We start from the raw sequence: 17,841 nt of genomic DNA, 5'->3' as shown, positions 1-17,841 counted from the left end.
ACTAGAGAAATGGCACCCCCTTACTAGGAAACATTCTCATTTGAAGGCATTCAGGGTGTAGGATGTAAACACTTTTTTTCTAATATATTTGAAAAAGTCAACATTGCAACTATTGTCTATTATCTCCAAGGAGATAATCCAACGTTTTTTAGATGATGATTATGATGATGATGATTTTGGTTACAAGGAACACTTTATAGCTCTTGACTTGTTTATGTATATTTATTCTTTATAAAATCAACCTTTGAGAATAGGTATTGGATATGAGACTTGCCGGGAGTGACTAACTTTTGGTTATGATACAATATCACCCAAACATATTAAGTAGACGAGACAGGGACACTCCGTGGTCATCCTACAAGACTCATGTGTCTATCAGTTTTCAAAGGTCAGCCAAGCCTAATTACTGATATGGAAAGAATATTTTCCCCATGTAAATGAGCCTTCATAATTAGAATGTTTCCTAATATACTTTGAATAACAAGTTTGGTTTCCTTTGAAATGAGGGGACTAATGACATAGAAGACCAGAAAACAGAAATAGGAGGCAGAGAATTAAGAAGTCCCTGTTAGTTTTAATTTATAGCAGACATAGGAAACTCTTCTTTAGTCATTGCCTCTGTAGCATGACCAAGTTATTTTTATACCAAACATAGATGTAGTGGTTAATTTTAAATGTCTGCATTTGGATGAAGTGAAGATTTATACATTTTAGCGTATTTGTGTTCAATGTTGTGATATGCCATAATTTTCTAAATTATACGCTTAAAAATTGTAAAGCACTAGACTCACCCTGAATTGCAAAGCTGCATTATGACTTTGAAGGGCCCTAGGTAATCAATCTTGCCTTTGTGGGCCCATTTTTCTAAAAAAATAAATATTAAAAGTTAGATTTTTTCTAAAAAAATAAATATTAAAAGTTAGATGAGTGCATTGGTGTAAATATTAGTATAATTCAGGCTGAATTCATTCTTATAGATTCATTATATTTATGTTTTTTTTAAATTTTGAAATTAAAATTAAACCATTTTCATATACCCCTAAAAGTATGCTGGGTCGTAGGTACTGTGCCTGTCGCTTCTCATGGAATAGACGGCCCCACTGAATTATTCTATAAAGTCAGAAATGACCGACACATGTGCTAGGGTGGGTTGATCCTATTCCTATCAACACCCTCCCCACAACAGCCACCACCACCACCACCACATGTGCACCCGTACACACACACACACACACACACACACACAATCTTTCACATTGAAATGAAGGCCTTCAAAGTAGTCTCTTTGGGAAATAGTACATTTATACTAGTGATCCTATCATTTTGGAAGTTTTTTAAACATCTTAACTTGGAGATCTGAGATAAAAATAAGATATTTACGATTTGTTGTTGAAACAAAACTATCTTAGTGAAAATGAGATTTTCCTATAAGAGAAGGGTTTGGTTTTCATAGTATCAAAATTTGAAAAAGCCTAAGTTTAAACTTAAGCATTGCATTATATGTGTTCGGTTAAAATGTTTATTCTTTTAAAAGACTACTTAGCTAAGAGGTCATAAAACTAAGCTTGTAATTTTCTGCTAAATAATAGATATTTTTCAGTGAATAACGTAGAATTATATTTGTCTATTCTCCAGAAAAAAAACAGTACCTACTATATTTTTCTTACAGTATATTCTTTCTATAAGCAGAGAAAATCTAAACAAGGATCTATTAAATGGTAAGTCAAATGCTTTATTTTACCAGTTGTGATTTTGAATAAAGCACATGAGACTAATATTGTCACTGGATTTACTGAGACTTGTTTACTATTCCGTTTTATGGGTTTTTAAGAGCAAGACTGTGTACAATACCAATTCCTTCTTGAAAAGTAGTAGTGATTCATTCTCTGGTATCTCTTTTTCATCTTTTCAATGACCTAAGTGAAAAGCACTTGTTCAACACGTATTGAATTCCTCTTGTCTTCTAGGCTCTGGAACGAAGGAGTAATGGGACAACATACATACACTAATGATTTGCAAAGTGACAGGATTAGATTTGTATTTCAGAAAAGAGGAAAAACTGTAGTGTGGAGGCTGATAGAGAAATACAATCTTTAGAGTATTGGCATAATCCTTGTGTGCAAAAAACGAGGCCCTGGCCTAAAGCTATAGAAACATGGTTGGAGGGAAAGATATAGATTCATGATATTTTTAGGAGACCAAATAACTAGAGGGTGGAGGAGGTTGGGAAAGAGGAAGGTGTAAAATATAACCCTGTTGTTTCTAATTCGAGTAACTAAAAGGCCTACACATTAGTGGAAACTCCCGATTTGCCAACTAAATTTGTAACTTGGCTAATCAATGCAATCGCATCCCACGTAGCCCTTAATCATAACAGTTTTTTTCTCTTCTTCAGCATTTGTACTAAACAGATTTCATTCCCTGCAAAGCATGCCCCTAAAGTGTTTCTCCTATCTTCTAAATCAAATTGTCTTCATGCAGTTCAGCAGTCTCTGACCTTTTGAGAGCAGTTTCCCCATGATTTATCTGTGTTTCTCCATACTTCCACACCCAATGCAAATTTGCAAATTTGCAATGTGTGTTTTGAATTGAATTCAATTGAACTGGGAGGAGAAGTAATGGGGAAAGTCACTCCAGTTGATTCACCAGGGACTTAAGAAATAGGATTTGGTATGCTTACTTCAACTTTTCACTTACATTTGTAAGACTGTCTTTTGGATGGGTAGATGGGTGGGGTGGGGCTAAACAGCTAGGTATATTCATGTTGACCTTAAGAAAATAAATATTCACAAAACAACTTTTTAAAAAGGTACTAGCATCATCTCAATTTATTAAGATAAAAACAATAGTAAACATTCATGAGGCACCAAGCACTATGTTAAGTGCTTTTTATGCTTTGATTTGTATAATACTCCTGAAAACTATGTGAGGTGGGAATTATTTGTATCGCAGTTCTACACATGGTGAAGGAGGCTTAGAGGGCTCCACAATATAATGGGTCTCACTGTTCATAAGGGGTAGAATCTGGATTTCAGTTTAAGTCTTTATTTCAAAAGGCATGCTTTTAACTACTACAGTCACTGTCACCAATATTATTTTTGAAACAACTGCTAACACTAAGGAGCTAACATATGGACAAGATCCAATCTTATTATATACATCAGAAGCTCCTCTCACTGTTTTTCATTAAAATTGTGCTGCACAGCATGGAACTTTAGTAATGCTATAAATACATTAATAAAATAAATGCTGAATCTCTTGACTCCCAAACTTTGATTGGAATGTAAAGTTCTTTATTCCTTTACACAGCATCAAATGTGTGAGCTCCCTATTCCACATATTCACTCAGTTATAAATGCTTATTTCTTCCTAACTGAAAAGCTTCCCCTCTAAAACATTTTAACTCAAACATTTTTCAGCATCAGCATTTCATGTGGGACTGTTTCACTCTTCACTATTCTGTTTGATGTTAATAATTGCTAAGCAAAACAAACAGAAGAGAGGACATATGGTCACGTTTGTTTGACAAGTCCTGCATTAAACAAGTGTTAAAAGTCTTTCCTCTAGCAGTACTTCCCAGAGCCTCTATTCTCCCAGTCTGCATTGCAGATCTTCTAGAGCACTGTCTGATATGTAGCCTCAAGTGCCAGCCATATGTGTAATTTTAAATTATATATTAACCACATTAAAAAAACTAAAAAGAAACAGATGAAATTAATTTTAAAAATGTATTTTAATTGAATATATCCAAATATTATCATTTCAACGTGTAAGCAATATGACAGTTATTCATGAGACATTTTTGTTCTATGGTTTTTTTTTTACTTTTTGTACTAGGGTTTAAAAATCCAATGCATGCAACACATCTCCATTCAAACCAGCCTTATTTCAAACACTCAAGAACCACATGTGGCTGGAGACCAGGACAGCATAGCCAGGAGGGTCAGGGTGTTAGCATTTCTCCAAAGGATTTGACCACAGAAGATTTGTTTGTTTGTTTATTTATTTATTTATTTATTTATTTATTTATTTATTTATTCATTCATTCATTTATTCATTCATTGGGAGCATATCCCAGGACTATTGTTCTATAGAAAATTCTTTGGGATGTATTAGAAAACATTTAAGAATGAATGAAAGAATGAATGAATGAATATAAAGTCAATTCCAAAACATTCCCTTACTAGTTCAGGTAAACTCTGGTTTCTCTAAAGTTATTTGCCAAAAGATTTCCTATACATAAGTCTTGGTTTAAAGTCACTCAGTTTTCGGTATTCTAAAACTTCCAATCCCATATCCAAGAATCTTAAAATCTTCAAACTCAATCAAAACAGAACAAAGGAATATAAAACCTGAGGCAAAAAAAAGAGAGTTAAGTACAGACAGACATATTTTCCCTATTTTTTTTATTTTTATTTTTATTTTTTTTACTTTTTGTCATCTGTCATCTTACCATTCCTTCCAGGATCTCAGTTACTCCAATAAGCTGAAGAGTTTTGAACTAACACCTACATCCTAATTTGTAGCTTTAAAAATCAATAAATAGCCTCTAATTACAGCTCTCCTGTCCATGAAAAAATTTTGAGGGACAAAAAATCTTATTTTACTACTATAACAGGAACACGATTAATAGCTAAGAGAATGAGATTCACTAAATTCCAAAGATTCATAGCAGGCAAAAAAAAAAAAAAAAAAAGAAGCACTAAAATAATCTGATTCTATTGATTGAGGAGTTTCAAATTGTTTTACTCATTTTTTTCCCTCTAATTGTTCCATGGTTGGATTACAAAAAGAATTAGTATCAATAATCTACATTTGTGACAACTGGAATCAGAAGTCTAGAGGACTTACAGCAGGCACAGAGAAAAAGAGTTTGGCTGAATATTTCCAATAAAGCCTTAAGATAGAGGCAACTTTTAAAGTACATAATGCCTACTTCTTTCCCAGGGTGCCAATAATTACAACAATGTAAGAATTTGAATAATGGAAATTAAAATTAGTTACTTTTTTTTTTTTTTGAGATGAGGGTAGTTGATTTTTATTCATGTCTTCTACTACCAAATTATTCTGGAACATTTACCAAAGAACTCATATTATCATTTTAACTAATCATTTTTACGTTACGCAGAAATATCTAGTGCTATCATACTGTTGTCAGAAAATGATTAGTAGAGCAATTTGAGTAAGTGAAATATGAATTGGGATTTTATTTTTGTTTGTTTTCTTTCTTTGTTTTTCCAGCTGTTGAGAAATATCCCAACGTGAAGGTGCACTTTGGCCACAGGCTGTTGAAATGCAGTCCTGAGGAAGGAGTGATCACAGTGCTTGGGTAATCACCAGCCAGCCTGTTGCCTTCCCAGTAAAGCAGTGAAGGGTTGGAATGGAGAATTGTATCTGTAAACTTTGTTCTTTGGCTCTTGAATGAGTTAAGTAATTACCAGAAGGGTAATTCAACTATGTTCTAGAGTCAATGAATTTTATTATTTTTTAAAGATGTTTATTAAAATATAGCTACCATACAATATTATATTAGTTTCAGGTATACCTCATAGTTATTCAACAGTACCCACTTGGCTCTATACAAAGTTATGACCACATGATTGATTATGTTCCCTATACTAAAGAGGTGATCATCATAAGTCGAGCAACCATCTGACACCGTACCACACTGTCACAATATTATTGACTGTAGTTCCTATGCTGTACATTATTACATCCCCATGACTTATTTGTTTTATACCTGGAAATTTGGACCTCTTATTCCCCTTTCTCTTTCCCTCTTTTTTAATTTTTCAATTACAGTTGACAATCAATATCACTTTATATTAATTTCAGGTATACAGCATGGCGGTTAGACATTTATATAATTTACGAAGTGATTCCCCCTGACTAGTCTAGTACCCACCTGGCACTCTTCAATGAGTTTTAGATTGAAAATAGGTCTTAGATGTCCTCTGAATACAAATGCCACTCGTTTCAATCCTCGTGCTCGCTCACCCTGCCACGGTATTCCACACTGGTGACCACACTCTGCTTCAACTTCTCTCCAGCCTTCTAACATAGGACCCTCCACAGTTCTGCTGCTTCTCTCCTCTTTCTGGAGGCTATTTGTCTGCTTCTCCTTAGCTGACTCTATTTCCTCAAAGTTTCAAGCCTCATGTCCCACTCTTGGAGTATGCCATGATTCATAGTCCATTCAACAGCTGCTTGTAAATTCACATCTCTAAAATGAACCGCTAGCCCAGGCCTCTACCTTCATTCCCAGTCCTTATTCCAATCCTAATCTATGTGAATTTCTCATGAAACACATTCAGAGGTACCTCTTGCCAGAATCTCAAACATATTGAATACGTTGAACATCGGTGTTTCTCCAAGCCTGTCCCACTCTTGACTTCCCTCGTATTATTACCCAGATAATGAGAATCCTTTTTCCTGTGCCCCTTTTCCTGTTTTCTCCTAACTGTTCTGTGGGCCTCACAGTCTGTCTCCTTCTTCCTGAGTGTCACAGCCCTCAGCTGTCATCCCTGCATGGAGGCTGCTGCAGTCACCTTGTCCTCATTTCCCTTCTCTTCTGCCTCCACTTCAGTATGTCCGCTGCAAGTCAGATTTCTCGAATTACCACTTCTCATACATCATTGCCCCCATAGAAAAAATTTTCTCCTTTTTGCCAGGATAATGTATTTAAAACTTTTGTCTTAACATTCAGAATACTCTTCTTCTCCTCCCTCCTTTCCCTTTCCACACTGTATTCTTTTCTTAAGCTTATCTTCTGCTACCCTCTGCTCAAGCCAAACATATTGCTCCTAAAAAATCCTGGTCACATCCCTGCAGTTCTCCATACATTTCCTTTACTTGCAACATTTTACCTTCTTTTCAAGATTCTCTTCCTTCATGCAGGCAACTCAACTCTTAGTCACACTGCCGTGGCTTACCATGTGTTTATGAATCAGTATGGTTGTGTGTTGTTCTCATTCCCCCCCAAAAAAACCCTTGATAGGGATAACTGTTATGTACATTTTATACCTATCAACTCAAAGCTCTAAGTCAGATATGTAAAAGGGAATACTGGTCCCGTTGATTCGCTGTTTTTTTATACCCAGATAAGGTACATCATTATTTTCACCATTAGACCATTTCTTTTTTTGGATGGTTTATTTTCCAGATCTGACAAAGTTCCCAAAGATGTCACTTGTGACCTCATTGTAGGATGTGATGGAGCCTATTCAACTGTCAGAAGTCACCTCATGAAGAAACCACGCTTTGATTATAGTCAGCAATACATTCCTCATGGGTACATGGAATTAACTATTCCACCTAAGAATGGTGGTGTAAGTCCTTTCCCTTTCTTATCCCTTTTCCATACACAGTACCCATCCTCCCCATATTAGTGTAGAAGTATATTCTAGTGCAGTTGTTCTCAGTCATGTGTCTTGGTCAGTTGTGAGGTTTGTCACAAGTACTTTGTAATTAATAATAAATTGGGAGTACAGGTGTCCTTTCAATAATATCACTTTCCCTTACCTTTTGATATATTTTCCTGACTGGTAAAAAAGAAAGAAATTACCACTACCTTATGGGAAACACACACGGAATTTGTCTTATATAATAATATCATTTTTCTATTTTCTCTTGGGAGAAAAAAAATGGGTTTTTTTCTCTTGGGAGAGAAAAAATTCCCATCAATTCTTATACTGACAATCCAGACTTCTTACGCTCATGATTTAATTGATAATAATTAGTAAATAAAGTGAACTGCAAGTTGTTGCAAAGAGATTTCCATTGAGTTTTTCTCATTCCCTGGTTCCTACATTAAACCATATGTGGCCTGAGGCAGATATGTGGTAAGTATATTTAACTTGTCACTAGCAAATAAATGTAGAAACTTACTAAGGAAAATTAAAATACCAACAGAAAGAATAAGGATCTTGGCTTATAAGTAGGGATAAGCAAAGAGCATTAGTTAAATACTTGATTTGCTTATAAAACATTGTGGGTTTTTTTTTCTCCTTTTATATATATATATATTTTTAAATTTATTTATTGGGGTAACAATTGTTAATGAATTACACAATTTCAGGTGTACAATTCTGTACCACATCATCTATAAATCCCATTGTGTGTTCACCACCCAGAGTCAGTTCTCCTTCCATCACCATATATTTGATCCCCCTTACCCTCATCTCCCTCCCCCCAGCCCCCTTACCCTCTGGTAACCACTAAACTATTGTCTGTGTCTATGAGTTTTTAAAACATTTGTGTTTTTAAGGTAATGATTTAATCTATTTGTTTAAAATTCAGATAGCTATAAAATGTCAATTTGGGATAGTGGTATTATATACCAGTTGTATACCAAACTGTGTCCACCAGTCAGATCCATATTTTAACATTTTATTGTCTATGTATTTCTTTCTGCTCAAAAATGTATATACTAATTCTTCAATGCTTATTTTATGGTTTTCTGGTAGGTCCTATTCTCATGGCCCAGGATCTGATAATTCTGAATTGTAGGATATTAGGATTCTCTTGAAAATTTGTACCAGATTTGAGTAGAATCATGCCTCCTAATGTAGATTTAAGACAGTAATTTATTTTCTCGGTATTCATATTTAATAGTAATGATCAGTGGTTTGCAAAAAGTCTCCACTGTTTTGACATGTTATCCAGACCAGGGAATATTTTGACATGGACTAAAAGCAATCCAGTGAAAATTACTCTCCCTTCCTTCCTTCCTTCCTTCCTTCCTTCCTTCCTTCCTTCCTTCCTTCCTTCCTTCCTTCCTTCCTTCCTTTTCCCTTCTGTTCCCTTCCCTTCCCCTTCCCTCCCCTCCCCTCCCCTCCCCTCCCCTCCCCTCCCTCCCTCCCTCCCTCCCTCCCTCCCTCCCTCCCTCCCTCCCTTCCTTCCTTCCTTCCTTTCCTCCTCTCCCTTTCTTTAATCTAGCAGATAGTTTTACTCAATTTCTAATGATCGGAGTGGGAATGAGATAGGATGGGTGATGAGATTGAGTTAATAAAGAGGGGCATTTTGGGGAAATGTATGGGAGACTCATCTTAAAGATGCTTTTGAGAGCAAGCAAAATGGTTTTGCTTAGAAATTATGTTTAGAGAGACTTGTGGTGAGAGGACCAATGGTAATTACTACAGGCCTGACCTTGGGACTGCTATTGGATAAGGATAGCTATTGGAGTATAAATTGGTAATTAAAAATTGGAAAATTGAAAGGGTTGTTTTGTAGGGTCCTTGAATACTTATGAACACCAAAATTTTCTTGGTATCATATTTGTTATCAGAACTATATATAAACCATAATCTATGCCAATGGTGAAGATAGGAGATATGTATTATCTTCCAGCTTTTAATCAGCAGTTTAAACATCTACTATTGCAATGAATGATAAATTGGTCAGCTGTCATTTATCCACTATTCTTTATCTTTTGGAGTTCTAAAATGTTGTAGACGTGGTCGAAAGACAGCAAAAGGGAAAAGCAAGGAAGTTTGCCTCATGCAGGCTGGTCTCTTTATCTAAAAACACTGCTTTACTCAGAAGGTTCACCCCTACCCAGAAGCCATTGTCCTTCAATTCTTATCTAATCTACAAATCCCTTCTTTTAACCTCTTCAGCCCCACAAATTTCTTACCTGCCCAGTTTTTATCTCCTATCCTTCTAATTTGGCAGCAAATCACTTACTATCTCTCTACCACTTAATTGTTACTAAAAGGAAGTTACTTGGCTTTCCTTATGGATACATCTTGCCTATTCAACTGCAATGTAAGATATTTGAGGTCAAAGGGTTATGCATTTATTCACTTCTATTCTGTGTATTGGGCTTTCTTTGAGGCTCTGGGGATAAAAAAAAAAGCCGGGAAGCAACAGTCTCTTCTCTTAAGACACAAACTAATTATTACAGAGTGAAAATGTTTGCTAGGAGACTACTCTGTAATTCATGTGTTCTTCTTACTAGGTAAGATATATACATGGTATGTGTAAGATATGTACATGGTAGGTGCTTCCTAAACATTTATGAAAAGTAACACAAAATTGAAATATTTGGAAATCAATACATAGTTTTATGTATATGTGTATATATATATATATATATATATATATATATATATATATATATATATATATACACACACACACATATATATTACTCCTGGTAACTTTAAGGGTTTGGGTCAATTGGGTCTTTGGGTTAATTGATCTACCAAAATAATCAATACTTATTCAGGGTGCTATTGTGTTGTAGAGGGGTCATTAAAGAGACAAGAACTCTCTATTATTTATGTTGTAGGAAACAAGTGACAAGAGGCTTGTTTGTAAAATATAGTTTGGGCCATAAAATTTAAATTAGGACCTTAAAATATGTACAAATAAGTCCCCAAATAAGATGAAAAATAAAGTATAAAAATATTATACACACATATGTTACACACATATATACACATACATATATAGTTAATTACACACACATATATACACATACATATATAGTTAATTACACACACATATATACACATACATATATAGTTAATTACACACACATATATACACATACATATATAGTTCATGCATCTATATATGTTTTATATAAGTATATACAGAGGGTGCCAAAAGATGTATACACATTTTAAGAAAGGAAAACTGTATTAAAATTGTAACATTCAATATATACCGATAACAAAAGATGAATACAAGTCACATTTGACTTCTGCAATGACAAGAGGTGCTCCAAGTGGTTCCCATCAGTGTCCAGACACTTCTGATGACGGCGAACTACTGCTTGAGCAACATTGACCAAAGTGTCCACTTGTATACATTTTTTGGCGCCCCCATATGTGTATGTATATCCAGTATGCGTGTGTAAGTATGTGCGTGTGAGGTGTGTGTATGTGCGTGCATGGAAATAAAGAAAGAGAACATATCCTTATAGCATGTTCTCACATCTTGGATTATACCTCATATCAAAAACCCTCCTAAGGTTGAGTTTATAAAGATAGAACAAAGTATTTTCTCAGACTAATTCTACTTTACGTAACGATAGATGTGCATTGCGCCATGCATATGATGCTGATTTGAATTGCTGTGGACACAATTATAACATAAGCAGAGTCTGTTTTATAAATGTGCTGCCTTAATTACTAATCAAACATATGTATATATATATACTTTTTTTCTGCAGTACGCCATGGAACCTAATTATCTGCACATTTGGCCTAGAAATACCTTTATGATGATTGCACTTCCTAACATGGTAGTATAGAATTTTTTGTTAACTATAATTTTGCATCATAATTAATGTTGTTCATGATTTACTTTTGTGCTGAGTATATGTATACCTAATTAATCTTGTCCTTATTTAGTCTATTTGGTGATTATGTCTTTGTAACTGTGGGATTATTGAAGAAAAACCTGTAGTAAGGCCAATTATTTACTTTGGAAAGGAGATTTAACATACATGGATGACTAATGGGGGCTTATCTCCCCCAAAACAATGTAGGAAAAGATGGCCCCAAAATAAAGCCAGCGAGATTTAGGTTATATACTAGAAAGTACTTTCAGCCTTTAAGGTTTATAGAACATTGGAATATACGTTATTAAAAAAGAGTATGGCTGTTCTTTCATTAGACCCTAGAGACTTTAAAAATATATAAATATATGAAATACATGTATTATTATTATTATTATTATTATTATTATTATTATATAGCTATAACTATTTCTCTGGTTCTTTTTCTTTCTTTTTCTTTCTCTTGTTATCAGTCCTAGGGTCCAATGCCTATTCATACTGTCTTAAAAGGAACAACAGAGAAGAAAGGAGAAATTAAACCCAACCAACCTAGTAGTAATCTAAGCAGTGTGTTGTTTTCTTGGTGAAAATATCTAGAATTCACAGTGTAGAGATTCTCCTAATAACCGAGAAGCTGGGGAGTAGCCCTGGAACTTGGCAGAGCTTTTCTTTGGGAATGAGGGAGAAAGGCAAGGGTAACTTTTCTATTTGCTTAGACAGTCCCCCCATGTGCCCCTCGGCCATAACAAGAAGCCTGTAACTTAGGGATATACCTGTGTGCTGGCAGCGCTGGCCTCAATTCTCTCTCACACTGTTCTTCCTCTTCTCACAGAACAAATCTTTCACGTGTACTTTGTTCATGCCCTTTGAAGAGTTTGAAAAGCTCCTAACAAGTAGAGACGTACTGGATTTCTTCCATAAGTACTTTCCAGATTCTGTTCCTCTAATTGGCGAGTAAGTTTCAAGATGTGCAATTGTGCCTTTTGCTTCATTGGTTTGAGTTATTCGAAATTCAAATAAAAGTTATGCACCGTATTTCAGTTTTGCTTCAATGTGACCAATTGTGCAGTGACCTTGACAAGAAGACGATGTTAGCAAAAGTCTGAGGGAATGCTGGGCTGTGAGCCAGAAGTTAAACAACCCCAGCATGGCCAGTTTCTCTAGGAAAGAAAAGTCACTCAATGTCCCCAGGCCCTTCTGTATCTTGTGCAGACCCCTGGTGGATATGCAAATCTGTGGCATGGCAGGTACGTCCTGTATCCTCAGGTCTCAGGTCTACCACGTACTAGCTGTGTAAGCTAGCCTCACATTAAAAAGGTGGTAATAATAGTACTGCCCCACAGGGTTATTGTGATGACTAAAGGACACCATACCTGTAAATCATTCAGCGCAGAGCCTGGCACATACAAAGTTCCCCCAGATGGACAGCTAATTGTATTTGCTTCCTGGTTTGTAACCCATGACTGCCCTGGCCCGTGTCACCATCACCCACCATGTGGGCCTCATGATCTGGTCTCACTCGGTGCTTCTGCTCCCACTGTCTGTCCCTCCTGGAAGCCAGCTCATTTTGTAGCTTTAATGATGTCTTCGTGGAGGCAGCACAATGCTGCAGAAAGAATAAGATTTTTGATACTGCTTCTGCCCCTTACTTCCTTGAATCTCAGATAGTTCATCCTTAAAATAGGTATCAATCAAGATACCTAACTATTAGGGCAGTTGAACTTAGATGAACATAGATGAACTAACTATGTAAAAGGGATAGCAGCCTATGACAGATATTTTAAAATTCTCGGTTTTCATTCTTCACTGCAGACAAATTCAGTCTGTATTGATCTCTGCTTCTCTTGACACTGAAGGAAATCTCTGTACACCAAAATTTAGCCCTTATGTTCCATGGCTGTTTTTTTGCCTCTCCAACTATATTTAAGACCCTTGAGTATATGTACTATTTCTCTACTTACAGCTTTCACAAAACTTCTGTAGATGCTTGACAAATACTAGCTTGATTACAATTATCTATTTTCAAATACATATAGATTCACGTTAATTTTTATTTTGATCTGTTGTAGTTTAGTCAGATACATAGTAGCATCTCAGTTTTTCCACAGAAATCTAAAACACACCAAAATAGTTGAAAATTGCATGACCCATGTGGATGATAATGAAATTTTCATGTCATAAAATGCAGACATATTTCAAGTTATTGAAATACAGCCAAATCTGTTCTTTTGGGGTGTGATTAACATTGTTGCAAACCAAGAAGGTAATTAGAACAATGGAATTTGGGGACTAGAAGAAACTTCAATTTTTCCCCTTTCCTGTTTTCTTCCTGGCATTCTTATGTATTTCTCCATAGAAATCCTATGGTAATCAAAGCAGTAAATGTGAATTACGCAATATTTAATACCCAACTTAATATCTTTACATTCTGATTATTTTCCTCTGAAGGCAAGCCCTGGCACAAGATTTCTTTCTGTTGCCTGCCCAGGCCATGATATCTGTAAAATGCTCTTCTTTTCACTTTAAATCACACTGTGTGCTGATGGGAGATGCAGCTCATGCCATAGTGCCCTTTTTTGGGCAAGGAATGAACGCGGTAAGTTCTTTTGCCTTAGAAAGTCACTGAAATTTTTCTGGCTGAATCTCAACTAAAAAATCTCAAATAACACTGAGAAAGACAAATACTACATGATCTCGTTTATATGTAGAATATAAAAAACAAAATAAACAAAACAGAAACAGTTTCAAAGATACAGAAACAAACTGAATAGTTACTAGATGGGACGTGGGTAGGAGGGCTGAGTGAGAAAGGTCAAGGGATTAATACCAATTGGTCGTTACAAAATCGTCATGGGGACGTAAAGTACAGCAAGAGGCATATAGTCAATAATATTGCAATAACTGTGCGGTATTACATGGGTAATAGACTTATTGGGGTTATCACCTTGTGCGGTATATCAATGTCTAGTCACTGTTGTTTTGTACGCCTGAAACTAATTTAAAACAAAAAGTCTAAAACTATCCTCACATAATCTCTGAGAAAATCAATTCAGCAACCATACCAGCTGTTTAACTAGATTGAACACTAACCAGGGTCAAGTCTTGGATTACTTGATCCAGTAATTTAATTCAGAGAAAAGCATTAATCATAGAGAGTTTTCTGTGCAGTTAGAAAATGTGTTTGTTGATAGCTTGAAATTTGAAAACGATTATCAGTAATTCAAGACTTAAATCTTAAAATATTTTTTTTAGAGGTTATACATAAGTGTATAATGTTAGGCTCAAAAAAAGAAAAAAAATCCCAAGTTGTGTTTTATTTTTCTTCACTTTTTTTTTTTCCCAAAGGAAAAGAAAACACAATAGACAGCATTAAATAAAACAGATTAGATGTTGAATACTATAGCTTTCATGGAAATTTTACCATTCTGGCTAGAAAAATATTTCAGAAAAGAAGTAGTGTTCAAATATTGTATGTGTATTTGATGACTAACTAACAATTTCATTATCATATTCTTCTATGGTTTTGGTTGTTAGAATATAGTAGCCCAAATATAAATAGGTTGTGAATTTAATCAATTGTATTTTCCACAAAGTAGTGGTAACCATTTTGTTTTATAAAAACATAAGAACATTAATTTTAGCATAGTAGATAAGTGCCCAGACTCTGGCATCAGAAGGCCAGGGTTCAAATCCTTACTCCAGGATTTATCATAATATGTTCCTACACAACTCTCACCTCTAAATTCCTATAGCATTAACAGCCTACATAATTTGCATTTATTTGCTTCAGATGTAGTCTTCATAACTGATGTGAAAATTATTTTATTTTTTAACTTTTACATATTTTTATATTGTCTCTAAAACTATGGTTTGAAATCCTAGAAAGCAGGAAACACAGCTTTTGATTTTCTTCTTTCCCGCTGCATTTAGTAAGGTACTACATTTAGTAGTACCTTACTAATTTTGTGGAGTTCTTAATATTGAAAACTTGCTTTAATCTTGGCTTATAGGAACTAAATTAACATGAGAGTTCTAACGTGTCATTAAATGTCTCTAAACATGAATCGTAAAGACCTGAATAGTTAAAATATAATTCTAAGACTCATGGTAGGGCAAACTTCTTGAAGAAGCAATAGAATCCATCAAAATGACGAGTAACTTAAAATTTTGATAATATTCCAAATCATTATACTTAATATATACATATAAATTGGACTAAGAGAAACTATCAAGCATGCAATTGATGGCCTTTTACAGTCACAATGCAATGCCAGGTGCGACTACTCAGTTGTGTTCACACTAAGAGTACACATCCTATGAATTTTACTCACTAATGGAAGTATAATTCTATTCACAATTTCTAAGAAACTTTTATTATTTGCAATTTATTTTTTCCCATTTTTTTTCTTATTTCAGGGCTTTGAAGACTGCTTGGTATTTGACGAGTTAATGGATAAGTTCCATAATGATCTCAGTAAGTAAAATTTCTCGAATGGACACGGACTGGCCCTGCTCATGAACTGTAGACCCACTTCTGATCCTGGATGACCACAAACCCATGGTCCAGATTTCCTGTTCAGGATTATAAATATTTCTGTGAATAGCCTCTGCCACTGTTGTCTCCCATATCAGCCAAGGAGCACCCAGAGAGGGAGACATAGTGTCTTTTAAGGTTTGTACATGGAAGTCAATATAGCGATCCACACAAAGATAAAAGTTCTGAGACCACAAAGATACGCTCCTTTGTCTCCCCTCAGGCACCCGGCCTGAATCCCCTGCACTTTGCCCTCTGAAACCCTGTTCAAAGCCCCAGTGCTTTCTTGCTTTTTGCCTTATCAAAGATTGCATCAGATACTTCTATTTGCGTTTTGATTAAAATTGATTCTGCCAATATATTAATTTTACAAATCTTAAAGTTTAAACTTTTATATGTAATTCTGAAATTATATTAAACTAAATGTTTATACATACGTATATAAATGTGAGGCTCATCTGTAAAAGAAATGGCAAACAATAGCCTAAGAACTGGATGACTTTCACTGCTTCTCAGCGTCACATGTTCTCAAAGGCTACCTCTGAATTTAAACCTGTTTCAGGTAAGGGACAGAGAACTGGGTTTTTCAAGTCTCAAGTTTCTATTTTGCCATCTATAAAGTGGAAATAATAATGCCAATTCAGAAAGTTGTTGTGAAGGTTAAATAAACTGATTCGTGTGACACCTAAAAAAAAAAGAAGTCTATCCCACAGTAAGTTCACAGCAAATGTTCGTGATGATGTTATAAGAAGTCATGGGACTTAAGCATTGGTGTCTGGATTGGAAGAGAGTATAGGTTCCTGGGCAAATTGCTTCTGGTTTTCTCCCTTTTTTGTCCCAGTCATCTCACTCAGATGCTCAAGATCTAGAGGCATTTTCTTCCCTTCGTAGCCCTCGTGTGATTGGTTTCATGTGATAATGATGATGGAGGTGGATGGAGGATTTGTGTATCAGAAGATACTGTCAGTACTGGTTTTGTTTACTAGAGAACAACAATCTGGCAATAATAATCATAACTAATATCACTGAACATTTCATATGTGTTGGCTATCTTCGTGATTTTAATGCATTATCTCATTTGGTCCTCATGAAATAAACGAGGCATAGGTACGATTCTTGTCCATATTTTACAACTGAGAAAATTTAACCTCAGATAAGAGTAAGGAACCTCCCCAAAGTCGTGTAGCTAAACAGTGGTGAGACCGGGACTTTCACCCAGGTTCTTTGCCTTTAGAAATGGCTTCCTTAATAACTAGAGTTGTGTAGTCACATGAAAGCTATATTTGTAACTAATTTATCAATATTTATTCTGTATTTACCACATACTAGATTAAGATTTCAAACATGAATAAAACATGGGCCCTGCCTCCAGGAGATCACAGAATAACAGGGGAGCTATTGTTTAAGCTAATAAGGTGTCATGTATGCAATGAAATAACTGTGCATCGGGTACCAAGGGAGAACATAAAGGAGAATAACAAATTCTAAGCAGGACTGGAGGGGCGTCATATATATGAACTGCTTTCCATTTGTGAAATAAGGAAACAACCCAGTGTTATATTATATTATATTATATTATTTTGTATTATATTATATTATATTCAACCACTGTATATTATATTCATTTTACCATATTGTTTTTTAATCACAATAGTAAATACCTATATGTTATTGCTGAGGATTCATAGTTTGCTGGTCATCCAACCTGGTTATCTACAGTTTTAAAAGGTTAGAGAGATCACTGGTAGAAAATATACTATTTAATTTTACCTATGTAGAGTCAAGCACATTTTTATCAACTGTTTTGGAAAACATGTATTATTTAACTTGGTTTCTAGGTATGTGTCTTCCTGAATTCTCAAGATTTAGAATTCCTGATGACCACGCGATTTCAGACCTATCCATGTACAATTACATAGAGGTGAGTGAGAGGGTTTGGTTCTATTCAAGAGATCATTTACTGATACTCTAACAAACGTTCTTTTTAAAATTTTTTCTTTGCTCTCGGCCCATGTCATTC

General features: G+C 35.1%; 1 protein-coding gene across 3 annotated transcripts in view; it reads left to right on the top strand.

The window, feature by feature from the left end:
• KMO (kynurenine 3-monooxygenase) overlaps nt 1-17,841 on the top strand; it is a 40,410-nt gene that overhangs the window by 16,632 nt on the left and 5,937 nt on the right. For all 3 annotated transcript variants that reach the window (XM_081039357.1, XM_081039356.1, XM_081039358.1), the window contains exons 5-12: nt 1,670-1,718; nt 5,242-5,329; nt 7,163-7,328; nt 11,180-11,251; nt 12,120-12,241; nt 13,736-13,883; nt 15,704-15,761; nt 17,660-17,742. In XM_081039357.1, coding sequence (XP_080895483.1) covers nt 1,670-1,718; nt 5,242-5,329; nt 7,163-7,328; nt 11,180-11,251; nt 12,120-12,241; nt 13,736-13,883; nt 15,704-15,761; nt 17,660-17,742 — 786 coding nt within the window. The remainder of the gene's footprint in view (nt 1-1,669; nt 1,719-5,241; nt 5,330-7,162; nt 7,329-11,179; nt 11,252-12,119; nt 12,242-13,735; nt 13,884-15,703; nt 15,762-17,659; nt 17,743-17,841) is intronic.

This window comes from Rhinolophus hipposideros (assembly GCF_964194185.1).
Source record: "Rhinolophus hipposideros genome assembly, chromosome: 26".
In the NCBI taxonomy this organism is placed as follows: Eukaryota; Metazoa; Chordata; class Mammalia; order Chiroptera; family Rhinolophidae; genus Rhinolophus; species Rhinolophus hipposideros.
This window is presented reverse-complemented; position numbering and strand designations above follow the sequence as displayed.